Source organism: Cydia pomonella, chromosome 17 (genome assembly GCF_033807575.1).
Source record: "Cydia pomonella isolate Wapato2018A chromosome 17, ilCydPomo1, whole genome shotgun sequence".
Classification (NCBI taxonomy): domain Eukaryota; kingdom Metazoa; phylum Arthropoda; class Insecta; order Lepidoptera; family Tortricidae; genus Cydia; species Cydia pomonella.
This window is the reverse complement of record NC_084719.1, coordinates 6,657,503-6,683,363: the sequence shown is the minus strand read 5'-3', so window position 1 is coordinate 6,683,363 and position 25,861 is coordinate 6,657,503. Positions and strand designations below refer to the sequence as shown.

At 39.9% G+C, this 25,861-nt stretch overlaps 1 protein-coding gene across 1 annotated transcript; it reads right to left on the bottom strand.

Moving 5' to 3' along the window:
• Positions 1–728: 728 nt before the first annotated feature.
• LOC133527124 (uncharacterized) lies at positions 729–24,691 on the bottom strand. Its single transcript, XM_061864013.1, has 4 exons — positions 23,911–24,691; positions 23,396–23,622; positions 3,557–7,663; positions 729–959 (listed from the first exon to the last, which is right to left on the bottom strand). Exons 1-4 carry the CDS (start codon positions 24,689–24,691, stop codon positions 729–731), a joined length of 5,346 nt encoding a protein of 1,781 aa, XP_061719997.1.
• Between the last annotated feature and the right edge of the window lie 1,170 nt (positions 24,692–25,861).

Here is a 25,861-nt window from a genome sequence, read left to right as displayed (position 1 = left end):
TCGTAATATAGCACTGCGTTAGTAGTGAAGTGAGCTCGGGGGACATCGGTATGCGTCCGTTGTCCCGCCGCGTGCTTTATTGCATTACCCGGTTAACTTACAAGCTTATTGCGTTTTTTGGCTAGCGTTTAGTTTATGAATAATTATTCTACCCATTTTTTGCATTCATAGTACCTATGCGCCAAAGACGCAGCATTTCTGAGTTAAAATATCCGGACAGCAATATCGATTTTGACATTTACGGCAGCAGTCAGCAGTAATGTCACGCTGTATTAGTGCAGCGGTAATACATTGCATTGCTGCAAGAAACGTCAAAAAGTTCATTGTATCGAGAAAGCATCAGATTTGCCGTTTCTTGCAGTAAAGCAATCGGCACTTCGGCAGCATTTCTGCAGCACTACTGCCGTAAGTGTGAATACCGATGCTGATGCCAGGATTTTTGCAATCCGAACCGTACCTTTATTATATTGAACTATGGGACCTCACTCTTCTGACTTGCACCACTCTAAGCCTTACATGCCCCGGTTACTCTTATACAGTCAATTTCGCAACCGCGCTGCATGGTTATAAGCTGCCCGCTGTACTGTGCGACATGGATAAAACGAATATAATAAACTTCGAGATTCGAATACTGGAGAAATCGCGTCACTTTAATATTTTTCCTTACGACCGAACACTTATGAGCTCTTGGGGATATTGACTTACTTTGACTTAAAGTCCTACGTTCCCTAGGTGGAGCAGAGGGCGTCCTGTGCGCCGCCATCTTGGGCTGCGTGCTTCGTCTCAGGCCATGATAGCCCGATTGCTGTCAACTCGGATGCCACTGAGCGTCGCCAGGATTCTTTTGGACGGCCTGATCCTCTCTTGCCTTGCGGGGTCCATTCTAGGGCCTGCCTAGGGATGTGGTTGGAATCCCTTCTAAGAGTGTGACCGATCCAGGTCCACTTGCGGCGCGCGATCTACGATTTTATTTAATTAAATAGATTGTACAGCAACTATATCTATATACATAAACTCAATAGGTATTTCACCGTCAAATCACAATTTTCTTGTTTTCCATACTAAAATTTGATCGTGAAATCATGATCAAGTAGCGTTTCGCGCGTAGAGTACGGTTGATAGACTTTGACTGTTATTTCTGACTTTTGTATTGCTTTAACGCAATGGGCCCCATGTACACCGTGGGTCGATTAAACCTGACTAATTTTAAAGGTGTATTCTTGACCGCATTTAGAGACTTAGTGTCATACAAAGTTTCCTGAAATTAATCTTGTTTTAGAGATAATGACAATTTTTGTGAAAATTTGTTTCTTAACTTATTGAAACGACATTTTATCTGTCACGCTGCCACTTTGAATCTTGGTTTAGACATACGATCGTACCTACTGACAGATATTTAAGTTTCAGAGCAAACTAATTTTTATCTGTAAATAAAATAAAATAACTTTTCTTATACGTTTTTTTTTCATCACTGTGAACGCAATTTTTTTTGGCGAATTTGGCCAAAACTTATATAACATATTTTTTGCTCCTTATGACTTCCTTTACGGAATGCGTGGTTAAAATCTGTCGGGTTTAATTGGCCCACGGTGTACATATTTCATCCTCGAAACAAACCGGATTGACAGATACCATACCATTAAGAACATCATGGCATTCTAATGCTTATTCTGCTGGTTTAACGATACTTTCGTAATTAAGTTTAGTATTGTTAATTACATATCTGAATATATAAATAAATGAAAATAGTAAATATTAAATTCAAGTTTTAAACAGCCAAAATTTTATAATAGCATAAAAAAGATTCATGCCTGTTTTTTGGTCGGAAACAAAGTTATCACACCGGCGCGGATAAGAAGGCTGCTCCGATGTATGAGTGAGACAATGATGTCCCGCTTGCACACCGGAGTAGCGTGCGAATCCGCATCCAATGTCAAAATGGCCTAAATCAGAGACCCAATGCCACTGAAAACCATTCTGACACAACTATTAAAATATATTAAAGATAATGTGTTAGTGCCACCCAAAGTAACGTCTTTTGAGCGTCAGCGTCTAGTCAGCGCTATGGAAAATGGCGCCGCTGCGCAGTTCTTTGCGCCAACGTACCGTTGACTAGACGCCGACGCTCGGGAAACGCTAATGTGTTGTGGCCCTTATCGCTTTTAAGTATCCTATATTAAAGCCACCAACGCACTTGCAACTCCTCTGGTTATTGCAGGTGTCCATGGGCGACGGTAATTGCTTACCATCAGGTAATTCGTCTGCTCTTATACCTCCTATATCATAAAAAAGTACCAATACACTGTAGGTAATCATATTATCTCCCAACTCCAGTCAAACTTCCCGTAATTTCCTCGTATTTTTTCGCGGAATCATCAATATCCTTTAACATTCATATAAATCTGCTCCATCCTATGATCTTCGGCTGTAACATAAATCGCCGATTAACTGCTCTTATATGCCTTCAAAGATAACTTGGAAGTACAGAAGTTTAACTACATGAAGTAAGTAAATTTGAAATCTGTACTGAGCCTCATTGTTTGTCCGCTAGAGTTTGTGTGATTGATTATAGACGTCCCCATTTGATTTACAATGAAATTACACATTATTTGTCAATTTCGTTAAACTGCGGCACCAGCTCCTGGTACAGGAATCTCGTGACCACCATGAGCAAGCTAGACTCCTGGCTATGTCAGAAAAGTCGGGTTATTGGCTACACGAGCTCCCTTCGCGCAACCTTGGCACGGCACTAGAACCGAATGCTCTGCAGATCGCGGTTTGCCTTCGTCCGGGCATGAAGATCTGTGAGGCCCATGCCTGCAGTCACTGCACTGCGCCCAGCCGGTGGACGCTTTAGGATTCTCCTTAGTATATGTCATCTATTTCGGTATTACATTATTGTCTAAGTACTGCGCTACTATGTTTTCTGTGCCCATGACCTTGAGTGAAGCTTATAACGTGAGTTATCCTTAATATTGAATAAGATGTTGGAATAAGTGGCTGAATAAAACCTTATAGCTATAAGTAGAATTGAATTCGTAATATTTTAGAGACTCAAATATATTTTTGGACTAAAGGTTTTTTGGAACATCATATTACTTATTTAAAATTCGATATTACGTGTTGAAGATTTTTTTTTTATTACTACTGTTAACGTTAAACGATGTAGTCAGATATAAATACGAATCGGTCCTAATGTAAAACTAAATTAGAGAAGATCTTCATTTGTAAAATAAAACAATTGTGCACTTAACTAAAAGTATAGATCAAACATAATATGTTTATTATTATACAACGTGGTTTTAGTGGACTTAAGTAAAATGCACTGGTTTTCTTTGAGAAACAAAATGTAATCTGACAAATAGTAAAAATAGACAAAAACGGTATAAAAAACCATAGACAAAAATAAGTAAAAAAAGGTAAAATTATATAAAAGGTTGTGCAGTCTTGCACATTCTCCCCTTTTTTAAAGAGAAACAGAAACGGGAACTTTAGCGAGCTTTTTGAGGGGTCTCCGTAAAACCCCTGCGGCGGTGGCGATATCTGCTACTCTTACTATCCCGTCTCTACCGGGGTACAATGCGGTAATACGACCCTTGGGCCACGAGCCTCTAGGCAGGTTGGAGTCACACACTATTACGACGTCGCCCACTGCAATATTAGGTGGAGAGCCTCCTCCGGTGCGTGGTGACAAGCAAGGCAGGTATTCTTTCACCCAGCGCTGCCAGAAGTGGTCAGCAAGTCTTACTGCTCTGCGCCACTTGTTCCTGCTGAGAAGATCCGCCTCGGTCAGGGTAGCGGGAATAGGGCGTCCAGATGGAGATGTGAGTATAAAATGGGCCGGTGTTAAAGCCTCATCAGCATCGGAATCGAGTGAGACATGCGTAAGTGGTCGCGTATTGACAAGGGCTTCAGCCTCTGCTAACAGTGTGCTTAAAACTTCGTCTGAGGGAGCCTGTTCTCTGAGGGTCACTTTCAAAGCTTCTTTGACACTGCGAACTAATCGCTCCCACGCTCCACCCATAAAAGGTGCTGCGGGAGGAATAAAACGCCAATTGATTGATTCGTTGGCAGCAAAATCTTCAACAGAGTCGCCGTAAAGAGCTCGTAACTCCCTGTTTGCTCCAACAAAGGCTGTTCCGTGGTCTGACCAGATCTCTTGTGGTGTTCCTCGACGAGCAATAAAACGGCGTAGACACATTATGGCCGCGTCTGTCGTTAAACTGTGTACCACTTCAAGATGTACGGCGCGTATGACAAGACACGTAAATAGGGCAACGTAGCGTTTCTCCCTTCTGCGACCAACTGAAACAAGGACGGGTCCAAAGTAGTCCAGGCCGACAAAGGAAAAGGGTCTTTGATGATGAGCCAATCGACACTCCGGTAGATTTCCCATCGGTGGCGTGAATGTTCTGGCACGGCGTAGTTTACAAAACTGGCAATCATGGGCTACTGATCGGGCAGCATTTCTAAGACCTAAAATCCAAAATCTTTGGTGGAGCTCGTTCAAGACTTTTTCTTTGTTCGCATGGCCAGCTTTTTGATGATATCTGGCTATTAAGAGGCGTACTGCCGGATGCTTTCCGTCTAAAATCAGCGGTCGCTTAACTTCATCAGTGACGCCTGCGGCTGCCGCTATACGACTGAACATTCGAAGTTGATCGTTGTCATCTAAGAAGGGGGACAGTTTGAAAAGGCGGCTGCTTCGAGGCAACGGGTCTCGGTTCTTTATCCGCAAGATATCTTCTTTGAAGGAATCCAGTTGGCTTTGCCGTAAAATATGGGATTCTGCTAGGCTTATATCGCTCGCGGTTATTTTCAGTGGGATATTAGGAGAATTAGAAGTACCAGGAGAGGATGTGCAAGTTGGACGGAAGGTACATAAGAGTCCTTCATGACGAGGAAGGTTGAAGTTTACGTCTCGTCTTCTCATACTACGCATTCGCAATAATGATAGGAATAAATGCGCCTTTGCCGTTGCTCGCACCATTCTCAGCCATGAGCTGAATCGACTTGGATCCGCAGAGACTAGTACGGGCAGATCAGTCTCGGTGATAAGATGAATGATATTTTTATACTCTTCGCGGCCTAGTCCGCTAACATCAATTTGAGGTTCAGCGGGCCAGTCCGAGGAAAGGAGAAAGCTGGGTCCTGAGATCCAGCGAGATTCTGGAGAGAGCACAAAGCGTTTGACGCGTGTGGCATCATCGGCTACGTTTAGGTCGCTCGGTACCCAGTGCCACTCGCTGATGTTTGTAAGCTCTAGAATCTCGCCTACTCTATGAGATACAAAGGTTTTAAGGGTGCGCGCATCACTACGAAGCCAACCCAGCGCAGTCATCGAGTCGCACCAGAAAACTCGTCTCATTGGCTTCAGTCGGTGGGCTTCGCATATCGACATGGCAAGGCGCGCAGCTATTAGAGCACCTTGAAGTTCTAAACGGGGAATGGAGACAGGCCTGATTGGAGAAACACGGACTTTACTGCAGATGAGGGAGAGTCTTACATCACCATTCACATAAAGAAAGCGCCAATAGGCCACAGCAGCAAAGGCGGATTCACTTGCATCCGAGAACACATGTAATTCGCACCCTGCTACCTCGAGATCGCTCAAGTTATAGCGGCGTGGTATCCTCAAACTGGAAGTGGAGATCAGATCTTGAAACCAAGACTTCCACGCGACGCTGTCACATTGAGAGAGCTCTTGGTCCCAGTTCAAACCCTTGCGCCAAGCGTCTTGAAACATTATACGACCACGAACGACGATTGGTGCAAGGATTCCAAGCGGATCATAAATTCTCATTACGTGCACTAGAACCCCTCGCTTTGTTAACTTCTCCGGCAACACGGTCTCTTTTTTTACACCTGTATTAAAACCTATCAGGTCGTTAGCGGGTTGCCAGATAAGGCCTAGTGTGCGAACGGGCGTAGCCAGGCGACCTAATTCGACGTCAATATTATTAGCGCGAGGCACCTCGAGCAAGGATTCCTTCGGCAACAACGAGAGCGCGCTTGGACTATTTGACGTCCAGCTGCGCATCTCAAAACCGGCGTGAGCATGTACGGTATAAATATCAGCTGCCAGCTTGGCAGCTTTGTCAATGTCGTCTAAGCTAGTAATGCAATCGTCCATGTAATGGTCATCGATGATTACTCGAGCTGCCTCAGGATAAGTTTCCTGCCATTCTAGAGCATTTTTATTTTTGATGTGTATGGCAGTAAATGGGCTCGATGCGGCGCCAAAAATCATGGATGACATGCGGAATGTTCTTATTGGTTCACCTGGGGTATCTCGCCACAGAAACCTTTGCGCGTCTCTATCTTTTTCAATTATTTTGATTTGCGGAAACATTTCACGAATATCGGCATTTAAAGCTACAGCACCCTCACGAAAACGCATTAGAATACCCAGCAAAGGTTGCAAAAGGTCAGGGCCAGTCAATAACAAAGAGTTTAATGACACGCCGTGAGATTTTGCAGCCGCGTCGTGAACAGTTCGCAACTTATTGGGTTTATTTGGGTTAATCACGCCAAAGTGAGGAAGATACCAAACAGGACGTCCAGAAGCAGGGCCAGAAGAACATTGTTCAGCGTATTCTTTAGACAACATGTCATGTATATTGCGACGATAACGTTCGGCATAGCAAGGATCTTTAATCATTTTATTTTCTAAGCTTAGGAATCTGGACAGTGCTAACTTGTAACTGTTAGGAATGTCCAGATTATCAGCCTTCCATAGCAATCCTACCTCAAAACGGCCACCCGGCAGACGGTGAGCCGTGCTCTCTAGTACTTGTATGGCACGCTCATCGTCAGCATTGCGGGCCTCTTTTTTCGATATACCAATTGAATCGATCTTAAATTGCTCCCTAATAAGTCGTTCAAGAGTGAAGCAATCACTATCAGAGTCAGGCTCGCTTAATGTAATATGGTTTACAACGTCAACCCGTTTAGTCTTGCTGCAACCGAAACCAAACAAAACCCAGCCAAGGGCTGTTAAAATGGCTGCAGGTTGTGTCTTGGTTCCTTTGCGCACGTCTGTAGCAAGTGATAAGTGCCAGTTGTCAAGTCCTATTATCAGCATGGGCTTTACGTCCCCGTAGCAAAATTCACCGGCTATATCTGCTAAGTAAGGGTATTTGCGCACACTATCTTGATACGCACACTGTCGTGCAGCGCCTAAACCGTTAATTGATCTAGCCTTTTTAATAGAGTGAACTTCGGTTGAATGACGACCCTGTATATTAAAATTAACATACTGCACTTTAATGTCCTTGCTTAAACCAACTACGCAATCTAAGTGAATTAGCCTATCGGAAGCCTTCGCTCCAATTCGAGAAGAAATTTCAGAGTCAATATACGTTCCTGAGGACCCATCGTCCAATAACGCGAATGTGTCAACGCTACCAGTGGGTCCGGACACAGTGACAGCTACTATTTTTAATAACGGCCGTGCAGAAGGCACTTTGGGAGATGAAGAGGTCGCATGCGTCAGAATATCGTGTTCCGAGTCGTCGAGCAGCGGTGCCGCTTCGGATACATTGCAGGCCGCGGGCGCAGTTACGCTAGATGTCGATGGCACTTGCTCGTCGTCGGCGTCGGAGTCGTCGTCGGCGGCGTCGTCGTCCTCCACATCGACGTGCGCAGTAACGACGCGTTCAGACTTTGACCCGTGTAACAAATTATGATGACGCATCTCGCAACCTTCTACGCTACATACCTTTTTCATGCATGAAGTTTTGTTCTTATGAAAACCTTTTTTCAAACACCTATGACACATTTTATTCTTTTTGATAAATTGCCACCTATCATTTATTGACAGTTTGATAAACTTGTCACAAACAGTTAAGTCATGATTTTGTTTACATAATGAACAATTATTTTCAAAATTGTTATGGGTATTTAACGATGTTGGAATACTATCGGACGAATGATTATTTTCAGCAATAATGTTTATTTTGTCCCTATTACCAATCGGCCGGGAAACTAGGGCAGGCGCGTGGTCAATAGCGCCTCCGAATCTGCATTGCAGGTCGACTTCGCGCGAGAGGAAATCCGCAAACATTTCAATTTTTGAAGCGCTACTATTGCAAGAATGAGCATAATCCAACCACCGTGGACGCAGCAGCGCAGGCAGTTTGCTCCACAGTGCTTGAAACAGCTCTGGCGAGCGTAAATGGTCGGGCTTATTTAACATGCGAATTACTTCTACGCAGTTACGAATACGACTTGCGAAAATCAGTAAATCCTTACCGTCGTAGTTTACCTTAGGTAGGGCACGCACCGCTGTCACTTCATGCATGACAACAAGCTCGGGGCGGCCGAAACGCGCATCGAGCGCAGCCACCACCGCGCCGGGGTCGCGGGCTGCTGCCAACAGGCCCGCCACGGCCTCGCGCGCTGTACCTCGTAGGGCGCGTGACCAGGGACCGGACCCGCTTACCCTAACCCGTTCAAAAACCCGGGTTATTGTAAAGCTGTGTTCCCAAAACCGCTTCATTTCGGTAAGCTTTTGATTGGCTTACCGGTTAAGAAGCTAATCCTTTTATTTGAATTAATTCAGGTTAGCGCTTACCGATATTAAAAACCCGGGAAAGGGTTATCGCTTCAAGCGCTGATTAAATACGAACAAGCTGTTTTAGCTTTTACGTAAATTGCATATGGTCTATTAACGTAGCGCCCGACGCGAAACACGGCGGTTCCATTCCCTACGTGCACGTGCGAGTGCGCGGCGCGGCGCGGCGGCAGTCGGTATTTGTCAAGGGCTTTGTAATTTGCCGACCTAATATTGCTAATTCAAACAAAAGTGTACGTTAAGTCAAGTAGCGCACAACGTAGATTTCAAAACACATGCTAAGGTTTAAGGCAAATTACCTAATAGGTAACTTAGTATTTAAGTTATTATTTTTCTTTTGGTCCTCAAGCTCTTGCCTCAGTGTAGTTTCTTTTTGTTTTATGTAACAATATAATTCGTCGAATGTATTTAAAATACTATAACTCGGCAGAGCCTCAGGATTTTCTTTGAGTTGCTCAATCATAAGTTTATCTACCGTTTCAATATAATCTGAACGCGTTTTATCAGCGGATTGAGCCCTAGCTAAGAATTGTGTGCGAGTGACATCGTCGGAAACCTTCAAGCTTAAGTTATAGACTTCTTGGATCATTTGAAATAGAAATTGTTTTTTATGTTCCAAAAATCTAATCATGACATCTTCGTCGCTTGAACCCTCTTTCGATTTCTTGTTTCCCGGCATATTGGCGATGAGTTAATTAATAATGAGTTATGCGTAATTTGCGTGAAGTTTTAAAATGAAAGTTTTGTCGTAAAATAAAATATATCGACGAACTGTGCGCGGCGCGTATCTAAAGTGATATGGCGGGTAGGGAAATATAAATGGCTCGAGCGGCGAACAAATTTTTACGATTGACTATGTGAAATATACGGAATCTACCAAAAATATGCTTTAAATCTTAAAGACTGAGTAAAATAACTGGTATTTAATGATAACTAGTTGCAAAATAAAATGAAATAAGCGTGATGCGAATCAATTAAAGTATGTTGGCACGTTGCGGGTTTTTAACAAATATGCGTGTAAATTATATTTTTGAGTGTGTAAATAATGTAAATATGTACGAGATAATGGGATATTTATATAGGAAGGATCAGGATTCGAAGGACCAGACTTGGAGGGGCAGGGACTCACCTTCGAATAGCTCATATCCCGCCGACTCCAATTTTGAGTTCGTATTTCACCACAAACACGAAAATTTGGTTGTTCACAATACACAGCGTTAAAAGTGATGTCACTGATCTTCTTGGAGTATTTTTTCACATGTATTTTGAGTTTTAATTAGAGGAGTGCGAGTTTTTGGGCGCGCGCGCGATGGGATTTTATTTTGCACTGGCGGTTTAAGGTGAGGGTGGGGGTATAGGACAAAGGATGTTGCCATATATAAAATATATAAGAGGTGCGTTCTAGTTGTGTGTATGAGATATTTAAATAAACTTAAATTAATTTTAAAAATGTATGAAATTATCACAATGGCGTAGCCAGTGAGGAAACCGGACTAATCCCAACAAGGCCTAGTTTACCCTTTGGGTTGGAAGGTCAGATGGCAGTCGCTTTCTTAAAAACTAGTGCCCACGTCAAATCTTGGGATTAATTGTCAAGCGGACCCCAGGCTCCCATGAGCCGTGGCAAAATGCCGGGACAACGCGAGGAAGGAGGAGATGGTTTTTTTTGTGGGTATTCCTACTTTTTTTGTGAATTTCGTAGACCAAGAAATCTTTAACTAAACTTTACGAGAAATCTCGAAAAGCGCTGATAATGATCATAATTTCATTTAAAACTTTAAATGAGTACACTGTAGACAGACAAACAAGTTTATGTGCTGACAAAGTCCTTAAAAGTCCTTAGAGCCGAAGCCAAATCATGCCCGAAACTGTCGGCGACGCATCGTAGCAAAAGTCTTGCGTTACGTGGATTACCACCTTGAGACTCCGCATACGGCGACGTACTTGTTAGGGTCATGGCAAACTGCGTCCGATTCGCTCGTCGCTCCGAAGTTTTAACGAGACAACGCTATGCGCGTATTATAGCGACATCCCGCTCGCACGTCGGAGCGGTAGTGGGCGCCCCTTCATCCTTTGCGAATTTAAATAACGTGGCTATACATTGAGTTAGAGAAAACAAGCAGTAGGTACTGTGAGGACTGATGACTTGACTGCATGGGTGCATATTAATAAGTAAGTCTATGTCACTTTAATTACAATTCATTAAAATAATGATCAACAATTGAAGTAAAATAAAATAAAACAATAAATAACACGTAATAAATAATCAATACAATTTACATGTCCAAAAATAAAACATTATTATTATATCCCGACTTTTCGTAAAATGCATTTGTAGTCAGCCATTTTTTAGGGCTCCGTACCCAAAGGGTCAAACGGGACCTTATTACTGAGACTTCGCTGTCCGTCCGTCCGTCTATCTGTATGTCACCAGGCTGGGTCTCATGAACCGTGATATACAGTTGAAATTTTCACAGATGATGATGACGGACAGCGGAGTCTTAGTAATAGGGTCCCGTTTTGCCCTTTGGGTACGGAACTCTTTAAAAGCAGTTGTTTTCTTAAACTGTTCGCCAATATATAAATACCACATGTCGTGTCATATGTTCCATCTATTATATAAGTCTATGGTTGGTTATAATTATACTGCACTAATTGCACAAAGTTTGGGGTCTCGTTAAAACTTCATTTTGCCCAGTCAGGCCTTCCCGTTGTCCTGGATTGATCTGTGTCTAGCTCAACGTAGAGTTTTCGAATTCAAATGAGTTTTGAGCGCATTCCAGCAAGATTTAAGCGACGGTATTTTTAATCGGCTTCAAAAAGGATACACATATAATAATAGATAGAATAGATTTATTTATTATAAAATTAGTTACACAGCGTCAGTATTACTTCCAAATAAACGAAAATACAAAGAAACAAAATACTTAAGAGGAAAGAATAGTTTTGCGTTCCTAGCGAAATAACGGTACTTTTTCTATGAAATTCCACTTCGGGAGAAAACGTTTTCCACTAAATCCCTTTGATTTTGATGTCGATCGCTACAGCATAATATATTCTAGGTTTATAGGTGTCACTTTAAAAAACAAAATAAATAAATAAATAATTATTATATTTACATAAAAGGAAACCTATAAAGCTAGTTTTTCATTGTATATAATATTTACAGGTAGGAAAACGTTTTCTCTTATTTTATAGAGGATCACGTGGTACTTCCCTCTTAAACAATATACTGGAAAACACTAATTCGGTATGGACGACATGCCCGTGAAGTTGACCACCCCAAATCGCAAAAGGGTGGCTAGCGTGAAGACAGCCACCCCACAAAAAAAATGAAAAAAAAATTAAGGAATCGGGTCCTTACGATTTTAATGCCTGAATAATCATGAACTAACGAAAATCTTGCTATTTAGACAAAAAAAAATTACAAAAAGTGGTTTGGGGTGGCTAGCGTGAAGACAGCCACCCCATTTTGTTTTTTTAAAAAAATGCATGTTAAAATCGGATCCTTACGATTTTACCTACTGAACAAACGTGAACTAACGATGAACAAACGATATAGATATGCCATTTGCGGGCAAACGATTTGGGGTGGTATATATAATACTACCTCAAAAAAAACGTTTAAAAAGAACACTACTGACAAATTATAATATATAGTAATATCTACAGAAAACAAGCGGTTTCATCGCTAAAATGCGATCTCTTCCAGACAACATTTGGGAAGTGGAGTCCGATGATGTTAATCAATAAAAGTAGAAGAACAGGGAGATTTCATGCGATTTGTTTGTGTTTTTTTTTTCTTTTTACTGGGGTTCTCTGATTTCTTGTGGATGGCTGGCGAAAATGAAACTGTCTTATTTTGTACCACCTTACACGATAATAATAAATATAAATAATAAATAAACGTTTATTCACGTTTCATGCCTTATAACTATTTACAATATACTGCCAAACCACAGAGTAGTTTGTTGGCAGACGAGGCTCCTGTAATAATTGTGTAATAAGCTAGGTAGTTTATACGTAAATTAAACTAATATTATTATCTATTTAACCCCTTACCGCATGCGCAGCCCTATATGGCAGTAATAATTTTCAATTCTATTGATAGCTATTAAAGAGTATTTATTTTTAAACAGATATACTTTTATTTGCGACATGAAGTAAGGGGTTAACGCTAACATTATAGGTATTTCATTGTTCATACTTCATATGCCTAAAAAGAACGGTTCATTTTATTAAACAATTTTATAGTTGTTAGCTTTGTAGCTGGTCCGCAACGGCTTATCCTTTGTCTATTGTTAACTAAAACCGCACGTGCCACTACCTGCAAAAAAAGGGTCGTATAATTCTAATTGGCACCTGAGCGCGGGCTAGTCCAACGCTCAAAAAACCAGTGTAGGTGTGCTCTCCGATAACGCGCCTTTGTTCCGCATATCGAGGACATATTTTAGACTGGTTCGGTAGCGTTCGACTCGCAGGCACTCAGTAACCGTATAGGAACCACACAAGAAAACACAAATTATTTTTCCATTTGTTCATTTTAAATTTTATTTCAGTTACCATAGGAGTTCTTATTAAATAACCGCTTATAGTCGCCCGGCCCTTTTTTTTGCAGGTAAGTGGCACGCGCGGTTTTAGTTAACAATAGACAAAGGATAAGCCGTTGGGGGCCAGCTACAAAACTAACAACTATAATACTTACGTCTACCTATATAAGTTTCGGTTTCGGCCGAAACTAGAGGTTTTGGTTATGGAAAAAAAAGACATCTTTACGTCGGACACTACTTCAAAGGAATATTAAATATCAATACAAGAATACTCAAAGTAAACAAATACATAAAGGTTCCCATTCTTACTCATTATCATATTTTAACGGTATATTTTGCCGTCGATAAAGGTGTATCTGCATTGCAAAAGTTCTTCAAGCATTTTGAAATATTTCAAGTATAAGTGTTGGCATAACAAATTCCTTTTTCTTCTTTCATATTCCTAAGTTATCTTTATATTTATAAACGAACGTGTTGTGTTCCTGCCGGTAAGTAAGGTTGCCAGAGTTCAACGAGGGAGCGGAGTGTTAGGGACGGCAACGCGCCTCTGGAGTTGCACGCGTACATAGGCTACGGAGACTTCTAACCATCAGGCAGGCCGTATGCTTGTTTGCCACCGATGTAGTATACACCGTGTTTGAACCAAAGAGGTTCGCCACTAACTTGATAATGAAGACGGGTGATAATCGAACGATCGGTACTGATATCAGAATGACATCTAGCCTAGCCAACGAGCCAATCGCTAACGTACTGTAGCGTAGTCATCTCTCTATCACTTTTCCTTGTTACAGTTGTAGTGCGACAGTGACAGTTGCGTTTCGTTTGGAGCGTAAATGATTGGCATGTTGGCTACGCACCTTGATGTCATTTACTTATCGCTCGTACTTGTGCGGACATGTACCTATTAGAGCGGGAAAGACGATAACTAAATAATATGATTCAAATATGATTTTGATATAAATGTACCTTCGATTGATAAAACAATGAAACGAAACGAAACGTATTTGAGTATTAGATTGACTGTGAAAAGAATAGTATAAAAGCTTGTATTAAAAATTAAGTTTTGTGCAAAATATTTTTTATAATATTTTTAAGCGAGTTCTATAAGGGCTATAAGGTGGTGGTAATTATAGGTAGCGTGACGATCTAGCAAAAAAAAAAAGTAATTTGTTAAATTACAATCTGAAGGGGTAAGATGGTCGCCTTTTTATCGTCTGTCAGACTCTGTCACCATGCCTGTCACATTCTAACAAGTAATACAAGTGTGAAAGTGATGCATGACACGTCAGTCGAAAAAGACGCCACCATGCAATTCCTGCTGGTGCCTCTTCTTAAGTACCGTAAAAGGGTGCTATTTGGTACGTTTTTTGAACAAAAACATTAATAACTCCCCTATTTTATATCTTTATGGTACTTGTTATATTTTTAGTGGATAAAACGCACACTGTTGCATCCTTTTATAATACAACACATGTCTGATTTGTTGGCACAGACCGAGTTATGATTTTTTAAAGAGGTGTCCCAAATAACCTCGTGGTTGGGGCTTTATGGAAATCGACAGGTTGTGTATTGGTTTTAAGTAAATTTTGAAGCTTGTGGGGTTTAAAACCTTACAGGCGCTATTTAAGACACTAAAGGATGAACTCCTTAAGGTATTAAAAGTAGTGTGACCATAAATACATAAAAAGGTGAGACAAAAAAAAATCACAAACTTTTTACTCCAGAATCAAATTTTATTCAATTACTTTCGTAACAATTTTTTCCCTATATATTTATAACAAACTTTTTCCCTTACGACAATTACGATACGTTCTTTTATACCTTCGCACCATCGTCCTGTTGAAAAGAAATAAAGATGGTCAGCCTACTTTTATACAGAAATGTGTATAGAGGGATATTTGGTACTAGGAACCAAATAACCCCAAAAACTGTCTCAAATAGCCCCATCGCAAAAAAACATCAATTTCTATGTCAAAATAAACGGCTAAAATTATCTAACATCGCTTAAAAAACCCTCAAGGATATGTACTTTAAGATACGTACAGTAAAAACAAGCTTACTCCACATACAAACAAAATCTGAACAAAAGTAGGACGGTCTAAAATTTCGTAAAAAATTCACTAACTCACCTTCGAATTGTTTTACGCGCGCGTGTGACCTGCTCGGCGTCGCGGCGACCACTGAGCAACTCCGCATTAGATTTAGGGTTGCCAGACCAAGATTTACGTTTCCACCATTGCGACGAAAAAAGATATAGGGACTCAAAACTTATAATTTTTTTAAACCAAATAGCCTCATGGTTCTTAAATAGCCCCAGTTTACGGTATTGTAAATACTTGTGTTAAGAAATCAACGCGTTTCTACATGTATCGTAACGAAAAAATGATATAATTCTCTTTTCATTTTGTTACCCCCTGCTGAGGTGTAAGGCTCGAACCATTTTCTACCACTGACGCCGGTCCTTGGCAGATTGGGTAACCTCCTCCCACCCCATCCCCATTCACCCAACTCTTGCTCCACGGAACGGCGCCAAGTAGCTTTAAAGGCTCCTCTACACAATGGACAGCGTAGGCCAGTCTAAGGGACGCAGCTATGCGGTGGAAAGAGATAGCAATATCACTTGCTCCCTCTAACGCATAAATGCGTCACTTGGACTGGCCTATGCTGGGCCATCGTGTAGAGGAGCCATAAAGCGACCATGTTTTCCGTTTTCCGGGCATCTTCCAAGTCATGGCCACTTTGGATATGTGGGTGTTAGGCTTCCCGGGGATATGCCCAGTCCAATGCCATTTGCAAACGCGCAATCTTTTTGTGTACTGGTCTTCCTTGCTTGTCCGGTTTAAAATTGGATGGGGGTAGTAATACTAGGTACTTTATGTTATAGGCCGGATATCGGATAGACGACCTTCAATCCAATTATCAATAAACGCAATTATATTATCAACTATTTATATACAGTACGCAGTCGAAAGTGATTCTATTTCGAAGCTGAAAGTATGATACAAATTTGATTACAATATCAGTCAAATTGTTTATTTTTATATAGGGGGCAAAGGAGCAGACGGATCACGGATCAGAGACACCCGCACCACTAGAAGGGTTGTAACTGCGTTGCCGGTCTTGTTTACATCACCACTGCGTTCAATCATACTAATAGCTATTATACCTTCTTTAAGGCAGATGTGAAAAAGTATTTTGACATTATTAATTCTCTCTTATTCAGCCCAACATCAACCTTTCCCGGTATTAGGGCGACTCTTACCGAGTTAATAGACAACTCTTATTACCCTTACCACTGTTACCCTTTATAATTCCGATAAATTGCTGTTACAAAGCTCTTAAGCAGCTATGTGAACTTAAGGCTATATAAACTTGTGCCCATTTAAGAATTATAAAAGCTGAAAACTCGCTGATAAAGCTCTTATGCAGCTTTTATATTCAGCTTCAAGTGTATTCGTATTCCATTATTCGGCTGCTATAAAGCTATCTGTGCTACTTGGGAATGTACCAAAATTATTTCAATCAGAAATAAGACACGCGCACTCACTAAAAAAAAAATCGTTTTTGATAAAATATTTTAGCGCTGACTGTTTTTTTTTTTTCAATATGCTACTAATACTCATCGAGACAATTGTAACAAACCCAAACATTAGGTTGTATTGTTTTATCACGGAGTTCTTATTGCTACCTTCTGTGTCCATCATCAGATTATCTCCATGGTACCGTAATATTGCATTGTCACCCAACTTTACTTATGCATCTCTATCTTTAAGTTCAGCTCAATCGAATAATAATGGGTCTAATTTTGCTTGCAAGATTTGATCCGAAAAAACCTATTACATACAAACATTGCAGGTTAAATAAAAGCTAGTAAAGAATCTTTATTTTAGGAAACAATATGCCTATAGAATACCTTAAAACCAGCATACATACTATAAACGCTGGTGGTCTAGCTGTAAGAGCGGGTGACTTGCAATCCGGAGGTCGCGGGTTCAAACCCCGGCTCTTACCAATAAGTTTTTCAGAACTTATGTACGATTTATGATTTGATATTTCCTAGTAGTTTTTCTGTGAAGGAAAACATCGTGAGGAAACCGAACTAATCCCAGTAAGGCCTAGTTTACCATCTGACTTGGAAGTGCAGATGGCAGTCGTTTACGTACAAACGAGTGCCCTACGCAAATTCTAGAAATAACATTGTATTATTTATTAAAACTACTTTACAAAGAAATACAATCATGATATAAAATAATTATTAAAATTAATAATAAAAATTATAAGTGAACTAAAATATGACTAGATTAGGTATATAAATCTAAAATTAGGATTAGTTGCCAAGCGGACCCTAGGCTCCTATGAGCCGTAGCAAAATGCCGTAGCAAATATTATAAAATAATATATAATTCATTAATAATATATAATTTCATGCCGTTGACGTAAAAATTACGTCACACTACAAAGGGTATGATTCCAATTAGTATTTTCGTAATAATAATCAACCTCTTTAGTTAAATGATACTTGACAATAGTTACAGAAACGCCTAATTTCAAATTATTGTCACTCAATAAATAATGGATAATTAGTTTATTAAATAACACGAGTACATATTTTTGATTTTTAACAGTGTATTTGACATAACAAGCTTTTATTTTCTACGCGTCAATAGGTAACTTATCTAAATCTATAGTGTTATAAAAAAATCTCCCTGTATGTAATATTATGTAATTTTTGCGTCAACGGCATGAAATATACGGGCCCTGTGTACCCCTAGTGTAAATTTATTCGATAGCGTAACGTGACGTACGCGTTTGCGTTAAGTCTCATTTTGTATGGGATTTTGAGTTTCAAAACGTCCCGCTTGGCGCGCTGTGTCTAAATCCCTTACAAAATGAAACTTAACGCAAACGCGTACGTCATATCACGCTATCGAATAAATTTACACTAGGGGTTCTGTTGAGAATTGCGACCAGTAGAAGAGAACATCCGGACATACGAAAGCAGTTTGCCCGAGACAAAATGGAGACGTTCGCTAACGTTTCGGTCAATGAGGTATAAGTAGGTATCCCACTAATTGAAAAGCTGGTACATAAAATATCGGCTTTATTCATGAAATAAAACAATTTCAACGGATTGTATTTTTTTATATATACAGGGTGGACAAATAAGAATGATACACTTTGTTTTTAAATTTTAATTACATTAAATGGAAATTTTATTAAATATTTTTTCATAAATATATTATTCAGGGTTGGCAATTGTATACGGAAGATAATTTCTGCCAAATGTATACCACTAGCAGCAAGCAATTTTATCTCAAATGTTTCTGTGGTTAAAAACACGTTGTTTGCTCGATTAATTTTGAAAAAAAGTGACAGTGATTGGCACCCAAATTCTCCAAATATTGTAGCTCTTGACTTATTTCTGTGGGGCTATCTAAAATTACGTGTCTATGCTAACGAGCTGATGAAATTTAAACAGTTAAAACCGACTATTCGACACAAATGTACTAAGATAATGCCAAAAATGTGCGAATAGATGCTGAACATTGGGATGATAAGGGCTTACATTTGCCTGCTGTTAGAGGTGGACATATGTCAGACATTATGTTTCGCATGAATTTGCCAACCCTGAAGTATATATTTTTAAAACAATACCTAATAATTTTTGAACTTAATACAGTTAAAATTTAAAAACAAAATGTATACTTCTTATTTGGCCACCCTGTATTTCTATTTTCACTATATATAACGGTAGTTTGTTAGTTTAGCTTAATCTTAATTTATAATGAATGACATTATTATCTATTGACGTAATAAAAATGTATTGTGGACAATTGTAATAGTTAGGGAGGCGAATAGGGGAATTTTCGGTAATACTCGAGCGTGGCAGTTTAAGATATGAGAGATACCTTAGACCTAATAGAACAACCTAGTAAAGTATTTAGCTCTATATGTAGTGACGCGCGCCTAGGATAGACGATCAGATTAGTAAAAAAAAATCGATAGTCTGAAATACTCGAGCGCGTCAGATTAAGATATTGGGGGTTGATTTTAGTGTTTTAAGACTAAATTTAACTAATCTGACGATAAGTCCTTGACGCCGCCGAGTTATAGGGTCGCGAACTTGTAAAAAAAAAACGTTAATCCGGCATTCTCGAGCGCGATTTCTTTTAATTTTATTTTGAAGAATATAATCTAAAACTTACTAAAAATACAAAATCTGCCGGTTTCCGCATGACCGGAAGTGTGGAGGAGCCATTTAGTCTTCCGAAAAACGCGTTGCGGCATATAAGTCGCAAACGATACATTTTACAAAAAAAAGTTTAAATAAACAAAAAAGGTAATTTTATTATACACAAAAAAGGTCTCTTTACATTTTTGTCCAAAGTTAAAACTTTTTGGACTTGAAGCATCATAAAAACTCAAACTCCCGGTTTTTTTTGAGTATATCTCGAAAACTGAGGGTGTTAAAAATAATTGATATGAAATAACGATGATTAAATTATGTGAAAGAAGAAGAAGATGAATTGTATTGAGCAAAAATGTAAAGGTCATATATATTAATTATTATTATTATTGTAGTTTGTGGGCCTTTGACTGCCACGTCGACCAGGCATTGGTCTATTGTGACAGCCCTTTAAAGTTCATTACTGATGTCCGTTGAATCCAGGAAATTCCAGATTCTTTGGGCCGTAATGTTGTGTACCTCATAGGGTTGCAATACGTACCGCCCTAAGTGGGTACTTCTTTTTGACATTAGTGGTCCACAGGAGCAGAGAATGTGCATTGCAGTCTCCTCTGAGTCATGGCAGAACCTGCATGTCGCGTCTTGTTTCTTTCCAATTTGAAACATGTGTTTGTTCAATTTACAGTGTCCAGTCAAAATTCTGGGCACCGCGCAGGCTTTGTGTCTTTTGAGCCCTAGAAGCTCCCTAGCAGTTTTGCTGTTGCAGCAGTGTTCTTGTCCTTTTACGAACTTCCACCAATCGTTTGCCCTTATTTTTTCTAAATTGCTGAGCAGTGAATATGCATCCCGTTTTGTGATTCCACAGATCGGTTCTGGGCTGACCAGGGGTGTGTCTGCGCCCTTTCTAGCAAGTTCGTCCGCTTCTTCGTTTCCGTTAATGTCGGAGTGCCCTGGTACCCATCTAAGTGTGACTTTGTTGGAGTTTGTCAGTGCATTGAGGTTTGTTTTACAGTTCTGGACTAGTTTTGAGTTTGACTCAAGGGATTCTAGTGCCAGCAGAGCAGCCTAGCTGTCTGAGTTGATGTAGATATGTTGGTGTCGTAGGTTTTTATCCAGGTTAATCTCCGCACATTTGTTGATGGCGTAGACTTCAGCCTGGAAGATTGAGGCCTATGTGCCCATGCTGACGCTGGCTCTGAGCTTAGGTCTCTCACCATAGATCCCACATCCTACACCAATGCCTTTCTTGGAACCATCCGGGTACCAAATATGGCTTCCCTCTTAGACGTACATTTGGTCGTTGGTCCATTTGTCTCTAGGAGGTATTTCTACTGTGTACAGTTTAGTGAAATGACATTCAGTGTGCGTGTCATCGGTGGGCATGCTAAGGGTTCTATTTGCAAAAACCCAGGCCTTTAGTTTGGTTAATGCTTGAGAGCGCCATTTTGGCCTGTTTAGCATGCATATTCTGTAGACGCACTGCTTAGCCTCCTTTTGCACCTGCAAGTGGAGTGGTATAATATCCAGCAGTGCGTCTAGGGCCGCCCCCGGTGTCGAGGAGAAGGCCATATATAACAATACAATTATAATACAATTTTTATATCATTTCATTTTTTTATACAATAAATAATACAATTCGTACTATATTTCATCTACATTTACGTTGGTTGCATCTATCGCTTTATTGTCATTCTTAAAATCCCCGTTTTATCAAGGAGAAAGAAAGGAAAAAAAAGAAACCAAAAATCTTTTTCGGTCAGATTAAGAGAACCCACCAACATTTTTGTCAGATTAAGAAAATATGCTTTCAGGATACCGAGATAAACCTCCCCTATGAAAATCTGACGCGCTCGAGTATTTCAAAGAAACTTTTTTTTTTTGCATTTTCAAAAATTCATCGTAACTTATCGTCACGCCGAAATCGTCAGTTTTTTTAAAGGGAGCTTCCTTGGGGCCTACTTAACACCCCTTCCGAAAATCTGACGCGCTCGAGTAATTTTTTTTATTTTGAATTTTTGACTACTTTATATTCCTACCCCCACCACGCAAACCGGCAGATTAGTATACCGTTGTTATCAGAGGCACTTGGGGCATACGTAGTATGAATATCTGACGCGCTCGAGAATGCCCAAGTAACTGTTTTTTTTTAACATTTTTGAAAAACCGTACACGCCAAACCCACCGCTAAAATGGTTTTTATCATACGAGCTTTTCTTTTCGAAATTATTTGATCTTTCGATTTTGATAGGTCTCGACGGCGCCGTTGAATTACGCCATTTAGCTACCTCGCCTCCCTAACTATAATCCTTGACATGTAATTTTCATATAATTAATAAACTACTTATTTCACTATATCACAAATTTAATAATATATACCATACACGTTTATTTAATCAAGCACTATATATTATGCGTATTTTTTAATGAATAATTATCGCGATAAACTAGATAAGTCAATATAATCTACATTATTATTCTGTCGGTGTATTGCAAAATCAAAGTCACTACCACAAAGTAGAAGTAATCAAAAATAGGAAACCTTTAAAAAGTTAATTCCTGTAGAAAAGGTAATAATTACCTATTGTCTGTTTTGAAAACGAATTTAATTCGCGAAAGTCATTTAACATTTCCAAGGCACGCTTCACGTGCGAAGTTAAAGTAAAACAGGGGGCCAATTTTTGGGATTCGAGCACTCGAAATCGAAGACGAGTGGTCGAAATTAATCACTAAAGATAAATTTTCACGACTACTTTCGAATTAAATTTATAAATAGACGATCCGACTTTTTGACTGAAATGTCCTCACAACTTTTAAACTTCGTTGTAAAATTTCAACTTTAAATGGCTTTTCTATGTTTCAGTTTACGGTGTATGTTAAAACATTCAAGGACCCAATTCTTGAACCTAAAAAACAGAAACTATATAGCACTACCACCACTGAGAGGGTAAGTAGGGGGTATAGCGAAATTCCCACTACTAGGCATTTACTATCTATACTTGGTTATTTTAACATAAGAAAGTAGGTGAGCAATTATGATGTGATTTTTTATTGAAAAACACATACGAAAAATAAGTTGCAGCTAATATGTAACTATTATATAACTTGCTTGTCAGGATCATAGCATGTGGAAAATCCGTGATCTCTGCCTACTCCCCCGGGAAATAATATGTATATATGTATATAGCTTACCTACTTATATAACTATGCTATATACATAGGTACGTCGTACGTTGTTGGTGCAATAAAGAATATTTACTTACTTACTTACTTACGTCATATGATTATTTACTTTAATTTGGTTTCCTAAGTAATAGTTAATATTTTTAAAAGCGTATTCAATAAAAAGACATAGGTATTAACATTGTTTGCCCCTTATCTAATGCTCAAAAAACAAAGTATAGTATAATATAATTGAAAACGAGTGGTCAACACGAATCTTTTTAATTTTTCTATCGCTCGCCTTTCATGGCGTTTCATCGTTTTCCACCAATTTTTGGGTGATAAAATAGAGCGCTCGTAATTCGACAATCGGCCCCCAGAGCTGAAAATCAAAATGGCCGCCAAAACTTTATAAGGCATTAAATGGTTTAAGTCTTTTATCGAATATCGAACTTTGCTACTTTCCAAGTCTCAAGATTTACAAGTTAATTTAAGTGCTTTAAAGCTTAATTATAACGAAGATTATTCGTAACTGATGTCTGATATTGGATATTCTTGTACAGAGGTGATTATGTATACAGAGTGGGCTCCAATTACGCAACGGACATTAACAACATTTTTTATATTGATTCACAAAATGTACACAGCATTACAGCAAACGAATACACTGTGAAATTATTACAGACAGTAGGTTTTTATACAAACTAGGTACATGATACAGTCTAAAAAAGGCAAAAAGAACAAATGTAAGAAAGAAAAACTAATACAATCAATCAATCAATCAATTCTTTATTTCAAGATAACAGTGATCCCATTTTTTTTGTTAGTATTACATAAGATATGACTTAAAAACTAATGTTAATACTTAAAAGTTATATTAGACTTAATTATTTTAATTAAACTTATCATTATGGGACAACAAACGTGATCAGCAATCATCTTCAGAATGCTGTTTGTGCTATCCCTGGTTCTACGTAGTAAGGAGGCCGCTTTCTTGCGTATAATTGCTGCGAAGCCGTCGGTTCGAGCCTCCGCAAACATGGCGGAGGCGCTGCAGAACCTAGGCAGCCCAACCAGCACCCTGAAGGCATTGTTGTACACCACTCGCAGAGCATTATACGATTTTTGGGTATAGCTGACCCAAAGGCTACCTGTGTAAAAAGATGAACAAAACGCCTTAAACAAAGTTACTTTTACCCCTTTTGAACATCTAGCAAACCTTCGGGCCAGCATGTTCGCCCTTACACACAACGCTCTCCGTTCTCTCTCTATATCCTCATCGTCCTTTAAGTCGTCGGTAACAATATGCCCTAAGTATTTAAACCTATTGACTCTTACGAGACCGGTCCCGTTGAGTCGAACTGGGGGCACATGCGAGGGGCATTTGTTCCCGGCTTTAAAGACCATTACCTCGCTCTTTTTACCATTGTAAATCAAACCGTGTGACGAGGCATAGGACTCGCATATGGCTACAAGCTTGCGGAGAGCGCCGACCGAGGGCGCCAGCAGCACCATGTCGTCTGCGTAACTGATGTTGTTTAGACATACGCCATCAACATGGCAGCCGATATGAGTGCTGCTAAGCTGCTCAATCAGCGCGTCCACATACAGGTTGAATAATATTGGTGAGCTTAACCCACCTTGTCGTACGCCACATTCGAGCCTATATGTTTCCGTAACCTCACCCGCCCATCTCACACGGTTTTCTTGATTAAGATACCAGTACCTAAGAAGGTGAATGAACTCTGATGGTAGCCTCGACTTCTGTAATTTCTTCCATAAGATGTCGTAAGAGACGAGATCGAATGCCTTAGACAGGTCCAAAAAACAGGCGTATATAGGCGTTTTTCTATCTGTGTAGTATTTGACAGTGTGCTTTAAGCTAAGGATTGCAGTTTCTGTAGACAGCCCAGGTCGAAATCCGAACTGATTGTCGTGAAGTTTGACATAGGTTCTCAAATATGAGTTAATCACACTGTCAAACACCTTGGCCACAACTGTAGCCAGGGAGATAGGCCTGTAATTTGACCCATCCGATGCATCACCTGTCCGGTTTTTAATAATGGGCACCACCAGAGTCTCCAACAACTCAGGCGGCAGATAAGAGTGGCTCAGGCACAGGTTGAACAGCAGAGACAGCACACGCGGTAGATGAGGGCCCGCGTGCCTCAGGTGTTCGATGCATAAACCGTCGCGTCCAGGTGACTTCCCTTTTGTCATGTTTTTAATCACTTTACAAATATCTTTAGCATAGATAAAAACAGACAACTCACCTTTCTGCGACCCAGCACCGTCAGCCCTACACGCAGGCCCCAAGGGAGAACTAACTGTAAATTTGCGCTTGAACAAGTCTGCTATTTCCCTGGGATTGGAAATACCATCGACACTCACAGGTACGCTGCTGTTAGGGTTTAGTTTGTTTGTAGCTTTCCAGAAGCTCGCAAAGTCACCGCTAGCGTGATGAGACGCCAACCGGTCCATTTTAATTTGGTCCTGGTGGTTCTGACACCACTTTAGCCTTCCTTTAAAAACTTTACGAGCGTCTATCATTTCGGAGAAAACCGAGCCTGTTTGTGGTTTCCCGTGCCACTCCCAGATTGCAAATTTAAGCTTCGCGTACCTGTGAGCCTCGCTCACGTGCTTGTTCCAGCCAGCCAACCGGCGCCTCCCCGCACTCTTGTTCGCTATGTGCGTCACTGCGGCAGCGTGACATAGGGCCCCGATGGTTTCCTTATATAGTTTGTCGATTAACTGCCTATGGGACACATTGCCACAGTAACTCCCACAACAAACTTGACATTCGCCTGGGAAATCGATTTCTTTAAGTTTAGAGGTACAAATTTTAAGGTACTCACTTACTTGGTAATCGTTTCTCTCGCCCCATTTTATTTTATTAAGCTCTAAATTACTTACAGTTTTTTTCTTAGTTATTAAATCCAAGTTACACTTAACTATGAGCGGAAAATGGTCAGACCAGAGGACATCATACATAACATAGACATCAGTGACACACGGCGCTGCGGCTTTCGTCACTATACAATGATCAAGCCAACGTCTGCAGCCGTGTGCATCACTTACAAACAAGACAGATGATTCAGGTTTATCCATTGCCTCACAGTGCTTTATACATTCTTTACACAGATCCATTCAACTACTTGCAAATACATCACATTCCGGTGCTGATGCGAGGAGCGTGTTAATATACATGGCACGAGGAACCCGAAAGATTTTAACCATGCACTTCTGAGGCCAAAAGAAGGAAAAATGTAATATAAGTTTAAGTCAATTTGGCAAAAAAAAAACAATTTTGTTATTTTTTTCGTATGTACACATTTAAAAATTACCATAACATTATTTTTATGGTAAAACTGGCACTGGAAATGATTGTTT

Coding starts and splice junctions, on each gene's coding strand:
- LOC133527124 (XM_061864013.1), bottom strand. CDS start 24,691: ATGACAAAAGGGAAGTCACCTGGACGCGACGGTTTATGCATCGAACAC. Junction 23,623..23,910: donor GTCCTATGCCTCGTCACACG/GTTTGATTTACA, acceptor CTTTTTACACAG/GTAGCCTTTGGGTCAGCTAT. Junction 960..3,556: donor ACCCCGGTAGAGACGGGATA/GTAAGAGTAGCA, acceptor ATAAAATCGTAG/ATCGCGCGCCGCAAGTGGAC.